General features: G+C 38.6%; 2 protein-coding genes across 3 annotated transcripts; one reads left to right on the top strand and one right to left on the bottom strand.

Annotated features, from left to right (window-relative positions):
• The first annotated feature begins 5,137 nt into the window (after positions 1 to 5,137).
• Positions 5,138 to 14,044, top strand: bokb (BCL2 family apoptosis regulator BOK b). Of its 2 annotated transcripts, none has more exons than XM_074651265.1 (5): positions 5,138 to 5,419; positions 5,899 to 6,196; positions 8,711 to 8,839; positions 11,568 to 11,731; positions 12,997 to 14,044. In XM_074651265.1, exons 2-5 carry the CDS (start codon positions 5,974 to 5,976, stop codon positions 13,123 to 13,125), a joined length of 645 nt encoding a protein of 214 aa, XP_074507366.1. In that variant the 5' UTR covers positions 5,138 to 5,419; positions 5,899 to 5,973; the 3' UTR covers positions 13,126 to 14,044. The 2 variants fall into 2 exon arrangements, with proteins under 2 accessions (XP_074507366.1, XP_074507367.1); XM_074651266.1 differs by having other exon boundaries at positions 5,850 to 6,196.
• A 414-nt stretch (positions 14,045 to 14,458) lies between these two features.
• On the bottom strand, positions 14,459 to 18,872 carry thap4 (THAP domain containing 4). Its single transcript, XM_074651267.1, has 5 exons — positions 18,696 to 18,872; positions 16,893 to 17,046; positions 16,632 to 16,741; positions 15,636 to 15,739; positions 14,459 to 15,503 (listed from the first exon to the last, which is right to left on the bottom strand). Exons 1-5 carry the CDS (start codon positions 18,718 to 18,720, stop codon positions 15,387 to 15,389), a joined length of 510 nt encoding a protein of 169 aa, XP_074507368.1. The 5' UTR covers positions 18,721 to 18,872; the 3' UTR covers positions 14,459 to 15,386.
• Positions 18,873 to 19,024: the final 152 nt, after the last annotated feature.

Below are 19,024 nucleotides of genomic sequence, written 5' to 3'. Positions count from 1 at the left end.
AAAGCAACTAGCAGCCAAGGATCTGTATAGAAACAGTCAATGATAAAGCATTGGTATACTAAATTTAAAACAATCATACCAGATATTGTCACCATTTGTCCTGTAGAAATGAATGGAATATGTCAATGTTTTGCACACTGACGTGTTTTTGACCCAGATTGAATGTGAGAGTTTGGTATCATTGTCTCTGTCAGCTGTTTTTCCTAGCTGCCATATTAATACACATTACAACACACTCCCTGTTCTTCTTTGTCTTGTGACCGTTTCACATTGACTTAAGTCGAGGTTTTGCCAGATAGAATTTATCAGATAGAAACTGACAAACAACAAAACAGTGAACATTGTCCCATCAGCCGAACAGCATAACCAGAGAATAGACAGCGGCCTCGAGACATACCGGGTCGTCCTCAATTAACCAGTTGTGGAAAATTAGACGGAATAGATGCCTCTGGATGTGGAACGGCTGCTGGAAATGAATGTATGGACTCAGTGAACATGAATGTGGACGTGCAACGTTGATGAAATAGCAGTTAAGATTGCCAAACCCAAAGCTCAAAGACACAGACATTTTTGTGTCGTTTGTAGTGAAACTAGATTCCTTGTGGGATTAGCACTGGTGTCTAATGTGACAAGTATGATTTGCAACCAAGCTTTGTTTCATTCATTGCAGCATTAACCCTTAGAGACCCATATAGACCCATTTTTGTCTTTTTTAGGGGGGGTACAGCGGGTCTTTAGGGCGAGATAGCAGGTAGGCAGTAGATGTCACATAGAAGTGGTGTACATCATCTGAAAGCTGAGACCCTGAAGATGAATTTGAGATGCAGCTCAGCAAGGTTTGTGAAGTTAACATTGTCATAAATCAGAAATAAAAACGTTTTTAAAACGTGTTAAAGTGTATAAGGGTTTAGAACATTATGATAGAAGTATATGATGGTCATCCCCATGCTCTATTATGTCTCATAAGTTGTTGCAGCAATTTTTGGGTTGATACCATTTGTTACACAGATTTTGAGCTACATTTAATAATTTTTTACCTCTCTAGAATTGATAATAATGATGATGAATCCCTCAAAATAGCACATTAAGACACCGAGACCTTGAAGAACACCATAGAAAAAGTCAATCTGTGATTTAGCTAAACATTTCCCTTTTGACATTTGCATTTTTCAGTGATTGGATGGCGAGCACTTCTGTTCTGGAAACTGCTAAGAAACCCCCTTATTGTCAAACTACCAAGGCAAGCCACCCATCCTCTGAATGCCCTAGGTCTGTAGTTTGTGGCTGTAAAGTTTCATAAGGCTGTGATTATCCTAGAGGTCACCACAGGTCATTTTATACAGTGAGGTCAAGTTTAAACAAAATGGTCTCGCTACAATGAAATGGTTACTATGGGAACGAACATCACACATGAATACAATTGGGCTCATTTGATCCACAAGAGTCTCAGCTTTACACTGATTCTCAATGTATGCAATTCCAAGACTGTTTAGGGACCACAGTATGCAGAAATATTCAAACACACTAGTTTAGAATAGGAAAAAATAACACATTTATACTGCATGCAAAAAACTGAATGTCTTTTTTTTTTTATCTTGAGGTCAGAGGTCAAGTGAGCCCTTCGAAAATGGCAATGCCAGTTTTCACCTCACCAACAACATTTGGGGCGTTATTTAGCCTCCTTTCCAACAAGCTAGCATTACATATTTGGTACCGATGGATTCCTTAGGTCGTCCATGATACCAATATCTTGACTATAGCTTTAAGAAATATAGACAGATCCTGTGGGTCTCAGAAGGGTAATCTATCTGACCAATAACATGTACAACAATTGCTCCTTACATTGTATACAACCTGTTATACAACCCAGAGACAGGGACTATTGTGTTCATATTAGAAGCTTCCGGTTTGTCATTGTAACAAATGAATGTGGATACTGACTCAAAGGGGGCGAGGTTTAATTATATAGCCACACTTTTCTTTTAACAGGATCACTTAGAAACTCACCATCGACATGCTAATCACTGAAACACCAACGTCTCAGGACGTCTCTGTTTCTTCTTATAGGAACATGGCTGCTTTGTGTTTTAATCAAGAATTTGAAACCACTTATTTAGACACTTTATATTCATTCATTCATTCTTGACTTTATGAAGCACTTAAGTATATATACTATAAGTATAGTAGGTTGTGGATTTATTTAGAAATATCAACAGGTTCCAAGTGCCAATTAATAAATTGATGGACCATCCAAAAAAAAACATAGAGTATGTGTCAATGATTTTATAATAATGTGTCATTATTTTCAATATAAGTCACAATGATTCACCTGAGTTTGGGTGAGCAGATTGAGGTTAATTACGATAATAATAATTCAACTTTATATTGCTTTTTCTGGTGCTTATTAGAGAAAGTATAGCTCCACGAGAAGCACAAAACTGTTTCAGAAGCAAACTGTTCTAAATGTTCAAACAATGCTGTCCGACCTGAGTGTTGCAGAGTCAAACAGATTCCTGGTGTGTTTTTAAGTCGGGAACTGCTAAATTACTGTATTTATGCAGAACATTTCTACACCAGACAACACTGCTGCTGGCAGACTTACAGGTCATTAAAAAGGTAATGGTTTTCATGATCATTGTAATGTTGAGAACAAGGATCAGACTATGATAAAAAGTCAAATTAATCATCAATACTGCTTGCAAATTATATTGTGTTGTATCTATATATTGATAAGAAGCTGAATATGTCCCAGGAGATAAACTAGTCATGAAGAAATGACCACATCAGCTCAGGAAAGCTTGTTTTTTAAATGAACCCTTTGACCGTAAACAGTAAAGTGAGTAGCAGCGACACCCAGCGGCCAAACAGTTAACTACAAGAAAAAACTAATCATTTAGCTAAATGATAGGCGTGGCTAATAATAGGTTGAAGCCATTAGTCTTAACAGTTATAAAAAACAACAACAACAGTAATAACTGTGATCAGTTTGGCAAACACACACATATAAGAATTAGTTTTTGCTTATCATATTAATATGGCAGATAACACTTGAGATAGAGGGAAGTGAACTGATAAGCGTCTACCTGAATGAGTCCTTAAACAGGTACATGTTTATACCAGCCTCTCTCCTCTGGCTGACCTTATTTTCTTTGTTTTGTGTTGTAGAACACATGACAAAATATGTCGACGCCATCACCTTTCAAAACATCAACATCTACTTCGAAAAATAACTTAAAACGAGATCTATGGAGCCGTCATACTGAATTTGGCAATACAATAACAAAACAATGAAACTGCTGCATTCAAGGAGCATCATAAAGCCCAATTAACTTTGTCTTGGTACTGTAGGTGCAGACTAAGACACCTATATTTATCTGCCCTGCATGGGATTAAAGGTGCGACACATTTGACGACAGCAAGGAACACTTCGCTCTGGGAGGAGATCATCTGACTGTACAGCTGTACTGGGAAAACCCTATTTAATCACTCACTCACTGACTCACTCACTCACTCACTTACTTAATAATAAAACCAAACGGAAACAGTGTTGCCAGGTTCAAAACTAATACAAATAAAATTAAAATGAACATATATTCATTTAATTTGTTTTCCATATACAGTTGTCCAACCGTGTATTTTGTATGTAGGGCCTATACAGCTACATACTTCTGAGACATTATACCTGGCCTTAACTAAAACAAACTAAAACTGCTGTAAAACTAAATGTACAAAAACTAAAACTAACCCTTTCTGAAAAACTGAAACTGAACTAAAACTAGCAACACACTCTGAAAACTAATGAAAACTAAACTAAAATTAAAGCAGCAGTGGCAACTGACAGTAGTGCATGAGACAGGTCATCTGAAAAAAAAAAGTCATGTTCCTCTGTGTCCTCCGGTGTCCTCCGGTGTGGTCCGGTGCTCCTAATGGCTTCTGCAAGATTACACAGACTGAAGGAAAACAACCAATCAGAGCCGAGCTAGAGCCTGCCGTCTCTGAGCAGCTGTCAATCATTCGTGATCTCCGATCAAACGGTCAAACTAGGCAGCGCTGATCAAATATGAATCAATATTCTGTTACTGTAATAACTATTTCTCTCCTCAAATGTTTTCAGAAACATCTTGTATACTGTTTAGCTGTAAAATGAGAAAGTTTGTGACCCGGCAGCCATGTTGAGATCAGTTGAGGAAATACCAAGCACCGCTCACCAGCCGGAGCAAACTTTCTCATTTTACAGCAAATGCAAATGTAATCTGAAAACTAAATTAAAATGAAATTGAAAAGTAAAAATATTACTTAACTATTCTTTCTTTTCATCATTATTATTATTTATTTTCTTAATTTTATTTCAATTTTGAATGTTGAAGTTGTTTTCTTTCTCTAGTGTACTTAATGAGTTTGTCTATAAGCTCATCTACTTAAAAACTGGTTTATAAACTATTCTAATTACGAACTATAAATTGCATATATGAAAAACAACCTTGAAAAAAGGGAAAAAAAGAAAGTATAAAAAAAAGAAAGTAAAAATAAAGTTAAAAAAAGAATAATTATAATTGAAAAGTCCAAACTGGTTTGACCTTGTTACGCACAGGAGTGGACACAAACCAATTAATTAAATATTTAATGAAATATTTGAATTAAAATGGTCATTTCAGAGGATTGATTTGTGAATTTTAATTCATAAGACATTATACCTGGCCGTAACTAAAACAAACTAAAACTAATTATAGCCTATAAAAACTAAAAACTAAACCTTTCTGAAAAACAGAAACTTAACTAAAACTAGCAAATGTATTCTGAAAACTAAATTAAAATTAAATTGAAAAGTGAAAATAAAGTAAAAAAAAAAAGAAAAAATATTATTGAAAAACAACAACTAGTATGACATTGTTTCTAACAGGAGTGGACACAAACTAATTAATAAAATATTTAAAAAAAATATGCCAAGTAAAATGGATTGATTTGTGAATGGGAATACAGAAGCAGTTGATTTGACTCCCTCTGTCTGCCGTAGAGTGGCTCGTTCTGTTGTTTGGCGCTCAGTCGTCTAACTCCGCGCTGTCCCTGTCAGTGAATCCAGCGCACCCACTGAGCCTCCAATAGGATGGTGGAACAACAGGTAGGCGTCCTCTAACTGCGTCTCTTCAGCTCTCAGTCGGTGTTTTCTGCTGAAACAAGTGGACCGAGAACACCATGAGCTCTCTTATGCATGACACCTGAGGCACAACTTCGCTTTCCTGGTTTCCTAATTATCCAAAACAGTTGCTATTGAGAGTAAACGAGCTGTTTGTCTGTGACTTTCTGGCTCTTTCTGCTGGGAAACACCACAGAGAGCTGGTTTGAAAGCTGCTTAATTGGCTGGAAAAATCACATTTGTCATATCAGAAATAGGGATCTTAATGTGGATACAACGTTGAAGGTAAGCGTGCATAAAATATTAATAAACCTATAAGATATATCTTAATTATTCTACTCTTTATCAGGTTTTAAATGCATCTTTATCTCAAATCAAGCAAAGGGCTGTTGCTGAGCAGCTAAACATTTCCCTTATTGTCATCTTGTGGTTATCAGCTTGGTGTTGCATAATCCAAAGAAATAGCAATGTCTTCATGTGACTCACAACAAAAACGCCTCCATCATATTCTTATGTAAGTTTTGTAGTCTGATTTAGATTTTCAGTGTCTGTATTCACCCTTGTGAATGTAAAGAGAAGTATTGAATCACTCAAGGTGGTAACTTTTTTTTTGCAGAAGTGTGTTGATAAAAAAGTGTCTTAAAGATTAAGAAGTCATGCCTATTAAAACTAACCACTAGCTGCCTCTAAATAAGTTTGTTTTCTGCTCTCACAGCTGCCACATTTTATCTTCATCGTTAAACTTTGTTCCTGTGGGATTACAGAGAGGACACAGCTGAGACACGGCTGATCCCAAGAGTTCAGACACTCCCTGACCCACATCCCCCTTGCAGCAGGACATGGAGGTCCTGCGGCGGTCCTCTGTATTCGCTGCAGAGGTCCTGGATGTCTTTGACCGCTCGTTGAGTGAGAAGGAGCTGGTGTCCCAGTCCAAAGCCTTGTGCAGAGACTACATACTGTCCAGACTCAACCAGAACGGACTGGGATGGTCCAAAAGTGACCTTCACCTCTCTCCGTCCAATGCAGGGCTCGCTGAGGTGTCCTTTGTGCTTCTCTGTCTTGGTAAGACAAACCCCAGTCTCAGAAAACTTCAAAATGAGTTAAATAAGGGACATCAAGGGGCAAAATGACATCTTATAGCAACATGTGCATGTGCACATTCAAGGCCATGGTTGTTGTTTCCTTGTGTACGTTGAACTTCATATACTCAGGAGAAGACATCTCAAATAAGATGAAGTGGCTACATTAGTTTCAACATACCTAGATCAGAAGTGCATGCCACAGTCCTCAGACTTTATTTCTAACTATTTTTATTATTTCCACCTTGTATAGACAGTAGAAAGATGACAGGAGAGAGAGAGATGCAACAAAGGTCTCCGTCGGAGGACATTGTGGTTTCATAGTCAGTGTCTTTAACCCCTGACTTTATTTTTGAATAGAAAGATTAAGATGAGAAATGTGTAGACATTTTGAATCTGCTCTGGATGCTCTGTAGTTTTCATTTGGGTCTCAAAGTACACTTAGTGATGGACAATGATGGAATATTGTATGAAATGTATTATTTCAGGATAAACCCCTTTTGAGATGCATTATCTAGTTTTCGGAGGGGGGTCCCAAACAAACACTCACTAAACAAATGGAGAACAATACGAGACACAATGTTATGTATCACAACAGAGACAAAACAAACAACATATAACCAGAGAAATAACAAACTAAACAACTAAGGGAATCATAAAATAAATAATAATGATAATATAGAAAAGAAAAAGAGTACAACCTTAGACTAGACATAATCAAACGATCATTCTCTAAATAGATAGGGAACAGCGATGGCATTACTGAAAGCATTGGAAGTCTGTTTTAAGATGAGAAAACAAAACATATTTAAATAAGCGAAGTGATGACAGAGAACACATATTTAAAGGTAACTTATTCCAGTCGGAAGGAGGTCGAAACATACACTTTTTTACCAATTTCTTTAGATACAAAGAGGACTATAATGAGGATGTGATCAGAGCGTTTTAGCAAATAATTTGATATTGTTTTTTTTCATGTTTGTAAATGAAGAAGTTCATGAGAAAACAGGGAATTTTTGAATATTTTCACAATCTTGTAACATTAAAAAATATTAAAAAATAAATAAATATCAAGGATCCAAATGTAGGGATGCACCGATCAGTCCCGATAGCAATACCTGGGCTTTGGATATCGGCCGATACTGAGTACCGATCCGATACCAGTGTTATCAATCAATATCAATCAATCAATAAGCTGTATGCCTCACTGTGTGGAAGTGACTGAGATCATTCTTTTATGTGGAAGGCAACATCAGGCTTGACTTAAACATTGCTCTCCTAACTTTGTAAAACAAAATGTAACCAATAAATCCATAGATATAAATGTATTTTATTGTTATTTAATATAAAAATAATAAATTGTGCACCAGCAACTTGATAAAAAATCTTCAAAATTAACAGGAATTACAATTCAAGTGTAAACCTTTTTAATGCAGCAACAAATTGGTCAACACTTAAACAGGAATTCAAATTACAGAATATAATGTATAGAGTATATAAACATTAAATTGAATCTAATAGATCGGCCCCATTGTCACCGATTTCCGATCCAGCTATTTGAGTCAGTATCGTCCCGATATCCGATCCAGTATCGGTGCATCCCTATCCAAATCTATTAACTTTCCATCAAATTCATTTGAGATATATAATATGCCAGCATGTTTTTAAGATTTTATACTAAAAGCTAACAGGAAGGACTGAAAAGGTGCGTTGGTGGAGGTAATAACTGTTGCAACATATATTAAAATAAGAGGAGTAGGACAAATGATCAGTTATAATCAATGAAAGTATTGGATTTGAGACTTCGAAGAAGGTTGTTTGGGTCCTCTTGGCAAAATGCTAAATCCATATAATGGGACCAAATACTCTCAAAAGTAGGTTTATTGTGTGTATTTCTTGAAGCAAAATGAAAGACTGGGACGTTCTGTACTCTTGAAAGGAAACGCTCTCCGATCTAACACGGATTGATCAATTTATTGCTTTCAAATAAGCAATGATAAGTTCTCATTATCTAGTGTGAGTTGAGCTGGAGGTCAGTGTGAGTTGACTGCTGTGACGGTGATATGATCGCTGCTCTTGGGTCTAAAAAGCCGAGTTGCTAATCTACTTATAGATGATAGCAGGCTGAGAGCTGAGATGACTCAACAGAGCTGGAACAGAGAATTGATGCATAAGAGCCTAGATGAAATGATTTACACACACTACACTGTATACTGTATATTCAAGCTATGATGAGCTTAACTTGAGGATTGTGTGATTACAGCTGGATGACTTGACTCACTTGACACAGCAGCTAAAGTGTCTTTTAAGAGATATACATGTTGTACTTTTAACATCTGAGATTGCAGAACAAAGTAAATTGTTTGAATCAGTTGAACGGTTGGATTTTATAACAGTTTAACCCAGAGTGTTTAAATAACTGGTTTAAACTAAACACATTTTTGATGCTTCTCTTTCTTTTCTTTTTTTTTGTCTGTGCTCTCCCTCTGTTACCTAGGCGACGAGCTGGAGTGTATACAGCCCAGTTTGTACAGGAACGTGGCACGGCAGCTCAACATCTCCGTTGCCATGGAGAACATGGTTTCAGATGCCTTCATCGGCGTGGCAACAGAGATCTTCTCGACAGGTATGCGGCTGTTGCTGATGCCGATGTAGCAGCTCACTGTGTGCTATCCAAACTAAACACAGGAAGTGATTCGCACCTCCACAGTGTCTCAGACCGCTGATGGAGGCCGTTACTGTGATTAAACAGGTGTGACTCTGCCGTTTCCACCAGGCTCTTATGGCTGAGAGGTGCTTTTAGTGAGAGTGAGTGGGTGTGAATCACAAGTAGTTGGAGTGAGACTTCATTTAAAACACATGATTGCTCCCGCTTCCTTTTAGAGTCACTAAGTTTAGACACTGATTCGTTTATAGTTTGGGAGTAGTGTGGATTAAATAGTGGATACTGCCTTATTATTGGAATAATACAATATGCTTCTTTTACTTTTTGTTTTGAATTTAGTATGGCCCAAACAATACCCGCTTCTGGCCACTCTTGGTCTTCAATCAGGTTTCTTCTTATTGTTTTTTTTTTGTGAATGTGGACTTGCTCATCGGCCTTCTGGTCCAGTGTCATGACCAAGGCCATTTTCGGGTTTTTGGAAATTGTTGTTTGCAGACATTGTTGGTTGTTGTAAAACTTTGTAGCCATGCGAGCAGCGCCACTCTAGGAACGTCAATGTCGGTCTGTTGTTCAGTCGGTACGCCAGTTTGGTCCAGACTGAAATATCTCAACAAACTACATTCATGGTTCTCAGAGAATGAATCCCCCTGACATGAACTCGAGCAGCACCGTTTGTGGTTTTGGGTCAACTGTCTCGACAGCTATTTGATGGATTGCCATGAAATTTGTGTCCTCCGTAGGATCAAATTCAATGATCCCTTAGCTTTTCATCTTGTGCCATCATCAGATTAAAATTTCACCTTGTCCTATACATTGGTTTATAACTGCAAAACTATAATGACATCCATGAGATCCATAAGTCAAGTGCTAATAACTATATTAGAATTGGAAATACATTGTTGCCTATTGTGGTCTTGAACAGGACTCAGTTTCCTTTGGCTTAGTCTCGACTGTCTTTGGACTTTGTCTTGACTCGGACTTGACTGGACCTCGTCTTGGACTTGACCTTGGACTCGATGAAGTTGGTCTTGACTACAGCCCTGTGTCCGCCACCTCATAATAGCCCTGTGATTTCCTGTTCCTGTCACATTGTCCCGAGTGAATTGTGAATGGATCACATAACAGAATAAATCAGTATTAAATGGTTAAATCTCTGTTCAGTCGCGGGAGAGAAGACAGTCTATTTAGGTTCTGACTTGAAATTGTTTGTGCTGGCTCTTGTTTTAAGTTATCTTGACAACCGATCTGCTTTGTACACTATTAAAAGCAGCGCTGACATTTTGAAGTATCCCAATAAAAAGAGTGACATTACAGCCTGTCCTCGGTGTGATCCTCTGGGATAGATTAGACGGTCTGGCCGCAGTGTGACGAGCAACTAACATTCCTCGTCTTTCCAGGAAAGATAAAAAATGGACTCGCTTAAAGTGATTTTCAAGCCTGTGTTCTAAAACTTGTTTAGGCGTCACAAGGACGTATTTTTGGAAACAGCGTGGGATTCCTCCTGAAGAATAACAAACTGGTGAACCCAGGCTGCCCCAGCCTTCTGGGACGCGTCGAAACCTGGATATAAATAGAAAAATGCAAGTTTGTTTTTCCTGCTGTCCGGAATTTGTTCTATAACAACCTATTTAGGATTTGTCATTCGTCATTATGCCTCCAAATGCTTAACATGACCACAAAGGAATTATAATGTACGCATCATAACCACATATCTTTTATAGAAGCGGTTTAGCAGCCATCTGTACTGTGGTCTCCCTCAGTAAAATCAACTTGTCTCTCCTCCCACGCTTGTTCTTCCTCTTTCCTCCTCCAGCTTTATCCCTCACAATCTCTATTCTTGGCTTGCTTCTCAGTAGGGAGTGAGATGTGACGTGCTCTGACAGCTTCCGTGGACGGTTATCCCATTTAAGGTCGCCCAGAGCTCGCTCTATCCCCTTATAGCCACAGTCAGACACTGCAGGTCAGCCACGACAATAGGAGCTGAGTCTAAGGAGGCTAATGCCATTAGGCCCTGCACCGCATCACTGGCAGTCGTTATAACAGTCTGCTGCTCTGGAAACACAACCTAGAAATGGCTGGATGCCATTCATTATCAGACTGGATTGTTTAGGTAGAAGGGAGGACAGGAGGACTGAACCTGTTGACCTCCCCACAGTAGAAACTGCGTCAGTGTTCACCCACCTCCAGGAAAAGTCATCAGAATAATCAGCCACTTTAATTTATAACTGGTCAGTAAGACGCCTTATCAGCTACATTAACGCAAATGCGCTGGTAGGTTTGTTGACTTAAACCTGGTGTTTGCAGTTTATTTCAGTACAAGGTCCACCGACTGCCCCATGTGCTTCGTGTCAGGTCACAGAATATGTAACAGGCTTTGAGGAAAGAGAAACCATAGAGGAGCACCCATGAGAACAGGAAATTGAGCATTTATGTTGGGATAAATATGGTAGTTTATTGTCTCCGGTCAGGAAATTCTGCCACCGTAGAGGATTGATTCTCAGGATAAAATGTGACAATTTGGCGTCTCACTTATCAAACAAACTGCTCTGTGACTGCAAGACAGGATCATTATCAGATGCCATCCAGACATGTTTTTAACAATTAATGATGAACATCATCTGTGCTTCCATAGACGTAGGTGAAGAAGACATAAAACATAACCCGTAGATGTGTGTTTTTCTCGCTGTAGGTATAACATGGGGTAAGGTGGTGTCCATGTTTGCAGTAGCCGGAGCCCTGGCGGTGGATTGTGTCAGACAGGGTTATCCAACCACCATCCACATCTTAGTGGACAGTCTGGGCCAGTTTGTCCGCAAGTTTCTGGTTCCCTGGCTGAAGAGACGGGGAGGATGGGTAAGGGACATTTTGATTTTGGTTACTTACTAAATAATTTTTTTAAATAGTTTTTTCTCTGATTTCTATATGTTGCTGCATGGTTAGTGTTACTGAGTTGGGGAAGGGGGTCTTCTACATTGCTTTTGCTGAAGCTAGATGACTAATTGGGTTATCTTGTTTATAGATCAGAGCTCAGTTTGCGCTCACAAGCTCGAGAGTTAGAGGGGAGTTGCAGCAGAAAATATGCAGCTCGCTCAGAAAGGTTTTGACTCTGAAAATTGAGCTCTTCCTGTTGCTTCCTGTCGGCTGATCTAATGCAAACATTTGCAGTGGTAATATAGTTTCTGTGGCCCTCTCTTGGTTAAAAGACAGTAAAAATGCATGTTTAGGTGCAGCACTTACTCAAGTTTTGTTACGCTCAAATAAGACAGTCAGACATAATACGAATGTGTTTGTTTCTTCAAAGCAAAGTCAGAAAAAGGCGGCAGCCCAATGACTGCAAAAAAAAAAGGGAAAGAATAACCTTGCCATAACATTTGGTACAGACAGTCAGAATGAATTGTAATAACTTTGGTTATCCTTTAATTTTACCACCATCATCAGGTCAAAATTTCAATTCACCAAATACTTTGGTTTATGACCAAATACCTGCAAAACTAATGTTATTCCCATCAGCCTCAGCTGTACTTTGTGTTTATAATTTAATACATGTTGCATGCTAAGGTGCCAAACTAAGATAGTGGACTAAATCAGGCTGCACAATATATCACGTTTTTTTTTTTATTGTCTTTGTGATGTTGACTTGCGCGATAAACACATCGCAAAAGACTGTGATATTGTATTTAGGGCTTTATGAGTATCAGTTGAAAACTCCTCTTTAAAACTCATTACTAAAACATTTTTTATTGGTGCCAATTTGTTCATAAAAGAATGTTGGAAATAATTTCCTTTTAATTTTTTTTATTCAACAAGCAATTTGTTGTATTTTAGCAGTATCCTGTATATTGAAAGCAGCAGAAATGCATGAGTACACTTCAATATCTGTTTATATATCACAAGTATGTCGTTATTGCGATATTCAACAATGTTATTGCATATTTTCCTCATAGTATGCAGTCTTAAGTCTTGTTTTTACCATTGGGTTACCTTTTTCCTGAATTTATTTTGGGGAAACAACATTTTTTTCCCCCCTGAAAAGTGCATGTTTCCTCAAATGCTATTTGTATTTGGCTAAAAAATATATTAAAGTTAATACTTCATGTGTCATTGTGTCCTTTTATCAGGCAGAGATCACGAAATGTGTGGTGAAGAAGGATCTGGCCCCTGAGCAGCACCACTGGCTGTCGTCAGTCATCGAGTCCCTGAAGTATTTCCTCACTACAGTGTACGTCTACATCATGAAGGAACCATGACTCAGCAGAGACGGAGAGAACATTGATTGATATGAGATTGAAATCTCAGACTTGTCAATAATAATCGATGGAGTGGAGATGGTCGCTGTGCCTGCCAGCAGATTATCAGTCTGACGCTGAATGACTTATCAACAAATGTTTCATCAACATTGTGTTTGTGTTATCTCGGTGTCGGATTAGTGATTACTCTTCATCCAAACAGTAGTCACTGTGATATTTAAGAACAAACAAGTTTGCGTCACTCCACCTCTTCTACATACTTTCATACCGGTTACACCGGTGCGGTTAACCACGCTTCTCCAGTGTTGTAACTGTAATGTGTGATGGTGTTCAGGTTGTTTGCACTCCTGAGATAAAAACTGTTCGGTGCTTTGATTTGATGTGTGTCTCAGAAAATATACCTGAAGGAACGATGAAGGCCATGTTTGCACTGATAATTGATGCTCAACTGGCTGGGTCTCGTGAGTCTGAAAGGGACCGCCATCACATTATGATGCAAAGGTGTTTCAACTGCTTTCACCTCTTAGGGTTAATTTACACTATTGTACTTCACCAAAGCACAAGCAGCGTCTGTCTCTTCCCAAATATGATTCAACTCTCTGCTGCAATTTTAGACACCGTTGACCAAGAAATGTTGGGTCTCATTTTTGGGCCAAAGAAGAATCAAACAAACTGCATCACTTATTTTGATGAAATTGGTTTTGTTTTTTTAAACCTGTAAATAGTTTTATTTATGATTTTTATTTTCTATTTTGATTATGACTTCAACAATTGAAGCCACTGCAGTATAAAGACAATGGCTCTACAGGATGATTGTGTGGTATGGTTGATGGCTGTCACTTTTACAGTATTAATTTATAAATGTGTGTCTGAATGTTTGTTTTTTAAATGCATAATAAACTTAAAATCTTCACATGTACTTATTATGTTGATGTTATGTTACCTGAAAGACACTAGTTCTCTGACACGCTTTGTGAAACTGTGGCAACGTGAGCCGCGGAGTGCAAAACCGTGGTACCGCCAGCTGCCGTCTGACTTCTGTTGATCCTAAAGTAGTGTTATTATGGTAAGGATAGCCTCTGAGCAAGGTCACTGGCGTTACCATGATTTTGTACTCGGCGGCTCACGTTTGGAAATGGAGGAGTGGGCGGAGGAGTGAGCGGAGGGGTACTCAGTTGGTTGCAATCTGCAACCACACCACTAGATGTCACCAAATCCTACACACTGTACCTTTAATATCATTCATGTTGAACACTCACAAATCCATAAGGACAGAACAAGAAGCTTAAATACATTAAGTTATTAAAATAAATGAAGACAAAGTAAAGTGAAAAGTGAAATAACTTTTATTTTTGTTTTAAAGCAGCCCGTATCGGAACATCTACATGTATACCTACAGTATGAACCTGTCTACTGAAAGACACAAACCAGACTTGGACATCCTGAAACTCATGAAGAAAACTCTTTGAATCTCAAACTTGCTTAAATCATAACCACAATCGCAATAACAAACAGTATAAGAACAACTCTGTTCTTTGACTCCAGAAGGACAGCAGTTACTTTAGCTTTCAATCTTAAAATAGTGCAATGAAAGTTAAAGAGGACACTTTACTTAACATTAATTCATCAGTGCGTTATAAGCTTTACAGCTCCCAAGATTAAATATCTGGACAATAAATATTAAGATAATGCAAGCGCCCATAATCAACCAAGGCCATGAAGTGCAATATGAAATGTTTTTTTATTTTAGATTAAAAGGTTCCCTGTGGAGTTTTAGACTAGTTTCACTGTGTTCCACTGATCTACAGGTGGTGGTAATACGCTGAGATATACAGCAATATGCCAGCAAAGGTAGGGAATAAGACGTTTGCTAGTAAACATGGACAAAAACAATACAGGATTCAAAATACTTTGTTCTATGAGGACGGAAATGCACTTGATGTGTTAAACCTCAAAGTTCAACACAATGCTTTTTGACGAGCAACACTAAATGTAAACATAACTTTTGCTTGTTTACAAGAAAACTCCACAGGGCCCCTTTAATTTTTTTTATTTCACCGTAACATTAACTCTACATCTGTCTCACTGTTGTGCTTAAACAACACCCAGCTATTACTGTATTTTCACCATGCAATGTATTAATGAACACCATAACTCAAACAGTTTATATGATTATCTGACTAAACCGTGATTATTGATTATTGAGTATCTTTGCCGACCAAAGTATTTCTATGTAGAAGAAGAACCGGCAGCCCGTCGGGTCAAGATGACCGACGGTAGGTGATGTGCAAGTGCTGCATCAGCGGCTGGTTGTCTGTTGCCATGGAAACTGTCTGCTCCAGCCTCCCATCTGGTCGCAACTGAAACACTCGAGAAATCTGAAAGATGGAGGAGAGCAGGCGAGGTCACTGTGTGGGCAGTGATGTTACACTGGTTTGATTTGAGCAAATAAATGAAGTAATTAATATTAACAATGTGTGCATGATGCGCGATCAGAGAATCCGTTTTACCTGCTGGACGTGCGGCTCTCTGGCGAAGGAGACTCTGGCCACAGCCTGGCTCTGCAGGTTCAGCGTCTGCGCTGTCAGCTCTCCCTCCTCAATCTCCACCAGACCTGCAACGCAAAACACACACTGGACTCAAAACATGTGTGAAGTGTAGACAAAACAGTAAGTTAGCCATTAAAAACTCATTATATACACTATTTAATACCAATTTACTTTTGTACAGAATCAGAATATGATCAGAATTAGAAATGCTTTAAGAAAGATAGAAAAAGAAAATAATGTAAATTATGAACATAATGCTACAATATACAGTATGTAGAAAAATATAAATAAATTATGAAAAAGAAATGAAAAATAACAGAAATATGTACAAAAATGTGCATCAAACTCATACAATATATAACCACTGTGTAAATAAGTAAATAAAACATGCTCAGAAGTGGGACTTAGTGGGTTGAATATAAAAACAAGAATAGTATAAATGATAATTAAATGAGAATATTTGTTGAAATGTACAGTATAAATGCAGTATTAATGACAGAGTATTGCACAGTTGAATTATTGTACAATTGGTATACTGGTAACAAACGAATGATCTATATTTTATCTAAGCAATAAGATCTTAAATTGTACATTGGAAATTCTTTATGTTAAATCATTTGAGAATAATTTTCAACCTAAAATGCAAAATGAAAGATCGCAAAAAGTATGACAAGCAAACATAAAGAGGTGTGTAATTATCAAGTATTCATGTTTCTGCATCATGTCTGGAATATGCTCTCGCTATTTGGCCACGAGTCACATCTAATATAATGAATGCAAAATACATAGTGAGATACATTTTGTATATCCACGTCTGATTCCCTCAGAAAATCCTTTACATACCCGGCCTCTGCACATCTGGAATGATCCTTTCAAAATAACAACATATTCCAGAAATACAAGCAGCAGCCTGTTTATCAAGAACAAGGGTCCCTCCGGTGAGATGTACGCAGCTACCTGAGTTCTGTGCGATGATGAACGCCACTCTGTTGGCTCCCGGCTGCATTCGGATGAAGCCACACTCCTTGTGCAGAGGCTTCTTGGTCTCTGCGTGGAATGCATTGAACCTGTCAAACACAGGAACAAAAGTCTGTCAACATGATGCAATTTTCCTACTGGTGGACTGTTTGTATTTTACCCATCAGTGATGCTGTGTGTAGGACAGACGTAAAAAGAGAGGGCATCAAAACACCGTTTTTCAGTCACACAATAGCCTACATGAAGTTGATGACTGGCTGTCCGACATGGCTGAAGTTCAGTGTCTCTGTGTAGCGGAAAGGTTTGATGGAGGTGAAGCAGCCCTCTCCGGGTTCATCTGACTCCCAGGTACCCAGAAGCCAGTCTAGAGGGAGGAGGGCTGGGTTCAGCTCCACTGATGGTGAAACACACAACACAACAGTTTATACGGCGTTATCATGAAAACAGAGGAAAGGATATCCCACATGAGGTGCTGATGGGGGATTAAACAAATGTGATGTTACTCAACATTAACAGGAAGTTTGACTGTACTATCAAGGATTTCTCTCAATTAATCAATCAGCCTAGAGAAGCATCGTCATGACAGCGAGCCAGCATGTGCTCAATTTGAGTTAAGACAACATTTCATTAATTACGCTTGCTTTTTTGAGAGCTGAATGATTTTTTAAAACATCTAATGGCAGTAATTTTGACTGATAATGCAACTGCGATAAAATTTGAAATATTAGAGGGAAACGTAAATTTTTTTACATCATTATTCTCATTTTCATCGAAAAAGGAGGACAAGAAGAAGAGCAGGAGAAGGAGAAGGAGCAGGAGAAGAAGGAGCAGAAGGAGGAGGAGCAGGAGAAGGAGGAGGAGAAGAAGAAGAAGAAGGAGGAGAAGAAGAACAAGAAGAAGGAGGAGAAGGAGAAGAAGAAAAAGAAGGAGGAGAAGAAGAAGGAGGAGAAGAAGAAAAAGAAGAAGAAGAACAAGAACAAGAAGAAGAAGGAGGAGCATAATAATAATAAGAAGAAGAAGGAGCAGAAGAAGAAGAAGAAGAAGAAGGAGGAGGAGAAGAAGAAGAAGAAGGAGGAGGAGAAGAAGGAGGAGGAGAAGGAGGAGAAGAAGGAGAAGAAGGAGGAGGAGAAGAAGAAGAAGAAGAAGAAGAAGAAGAAGAAGAAGAAGGAGGAGGAGGAGGAGGAGAAGAAGAAGAAGAAGAAGAAGAAGGAGAAGAAGAAGAAGAAGAAGGAGGAGAAGAAGAAGAAGAAGAAGAAGGAGGAGGAGAAGAAGAAGAAGAAGGAGGAGGAGAAGAAGGAGGAGGAGAAGGAGGAGGAGAAGAAGGAGAAGAAGGAGGAGGAGAAGAAGAAGAAGAAGAAGAAGAAGAAGAAGGAGGAGGAGGAGGAGGAGAAGAAGAAGAAGAAGAAGGAGAAGAAGAAGAAGAAGAAGAAGAAGAACAAGAAGAACAAGAAGAAGAAGAAGAAGAAGAAGGAGAAGAAGAAGGAGGAGAAGAAGAAGGAGGAGAAGGAGGCGAAGGAGGAGAAGAAGAAGGATGCTAAGAAGCTATGAAAGATGCTCCTCTCTCGTGTTAACAGCAGGAGGCGGTCTCGTGTTACAGTTTGGTCGATACTTGTCAGGAACCAGAAGAAGACGACTCAGTGCTGCTACATACAGAGCAGCAGCAGACTGTTTCATATCGCACTCATAAATATCAAAACTGTGTAAACAAGACGCAGTTTTATCACAGCAACGTTTCAGTATCGATCAGCTGAACAGAAACATCAGCACACTAACAGCTCAGTCTGTCCGCTGGCTGCAGGTTGTTTACTGTCACTGAAGCTAAACTACTCCTCTTCAAAGCTGACTTCAACTGTGGACTATATACTTCAGGAAACATTGAACACTTGCACTTTGATAATGATCAGTTCATCATTTAGCTAGTTAACCTTTACTACATCGTTAGTATGAAGCTCAGTTACCGTGTTGTCACTGCGACATTGAGACTAGCAGCCTACAGATGACATTGATTAAATACTTGTTTTACATGTAAAGCCATCCTCTTACCTGTGTGATTGAAAGGACACGACATTAATAAACACAACTCCAGTCAAGCGACGTATAAATGCAATAAAATCAGGCAGAAGTACAAGATTAAATGTCACAAAATGAGTAGTTACACGCCGACAGTGTTGAGCTATAGAGTGGCGCACTGTTATATACAGCCATCACCGCAGGGAATCATGGGAAATGTAGTTCAGACAGGTTCAGCACATTTATAGACATTTGGAGCTATTTCTGAAACCCCTGTGTTACTGATCAGGTTCATGTTCATGTGACTTTATTTGTACCCGTAGTTATATTCGTTTTGCAGCAAAAATAGAGGATGGCATCCG

This window comes from Sebastes fasciatus, chromosome 11, assembly GCF_043250625.1.
Source record: "Sebastes fasciatus isolate fSebFas1 chromosome 11, fSebFas1.pri, whole genome shotgun sequence".
Classification (NCBI taxonomy): domain Eukaryota; kingdom Metazoa; phylum Chordata; class Actinopteri; order Perciformes; family Sebastidae; genus Sebastes; species Sebastes fasciatus.
The sequence above is the reverse complement of the archived record's forward strand: the minus strand, read 5'-3'. Positions and strand labels throughout refer to the sequence as shown.

Excerpts from the sequence above, each read along its gene's own strand:
- thap4 (XM_074651267.1), bottom strand. The coding sequence starts at position 18,720 with ATGTCGTGTCCTTTCAATCACACAG. Across the intron at positions 17,047-18,695 it reads GTGTCCTTTCAATCACACAG|TGGAGCTGAACCCAGCCCTC; the intron begins GTAAGAGGATGG and ends TTTCACCATCAG. Across the intron at positions 15,504-15,635 it reads GAGAGCCGCACGTCCAGCAG|ATTTCTCGAGTGTTTCAGTT; the intron begins GTAAAACGGATT and ends TCCATCTTTCAG.
- bokb (XM_074651265.1), top strand. The coding sequence starts at position 5,974 with ATGGAGGTCCTGCGGCGGTCCTCTGTATTCGCTGCAGAGGTCCTGGAT. Across the intron at positions 6,197-8,710 it reads CTTTGTGCTTCTCTGTCTTG|GCGACGAGCTGGAGTGTATA; the intron begins GTAAGACAAACC and ends TCTGTTACCTAG. Across the intron at positions 11,732-12,996 it reads TGAAGAGACGGGGAGGATGG|GCAGAGATCACGAAATGTGT; the intron begins GTAAGGGACATT and ends TCCTTTTATCAG.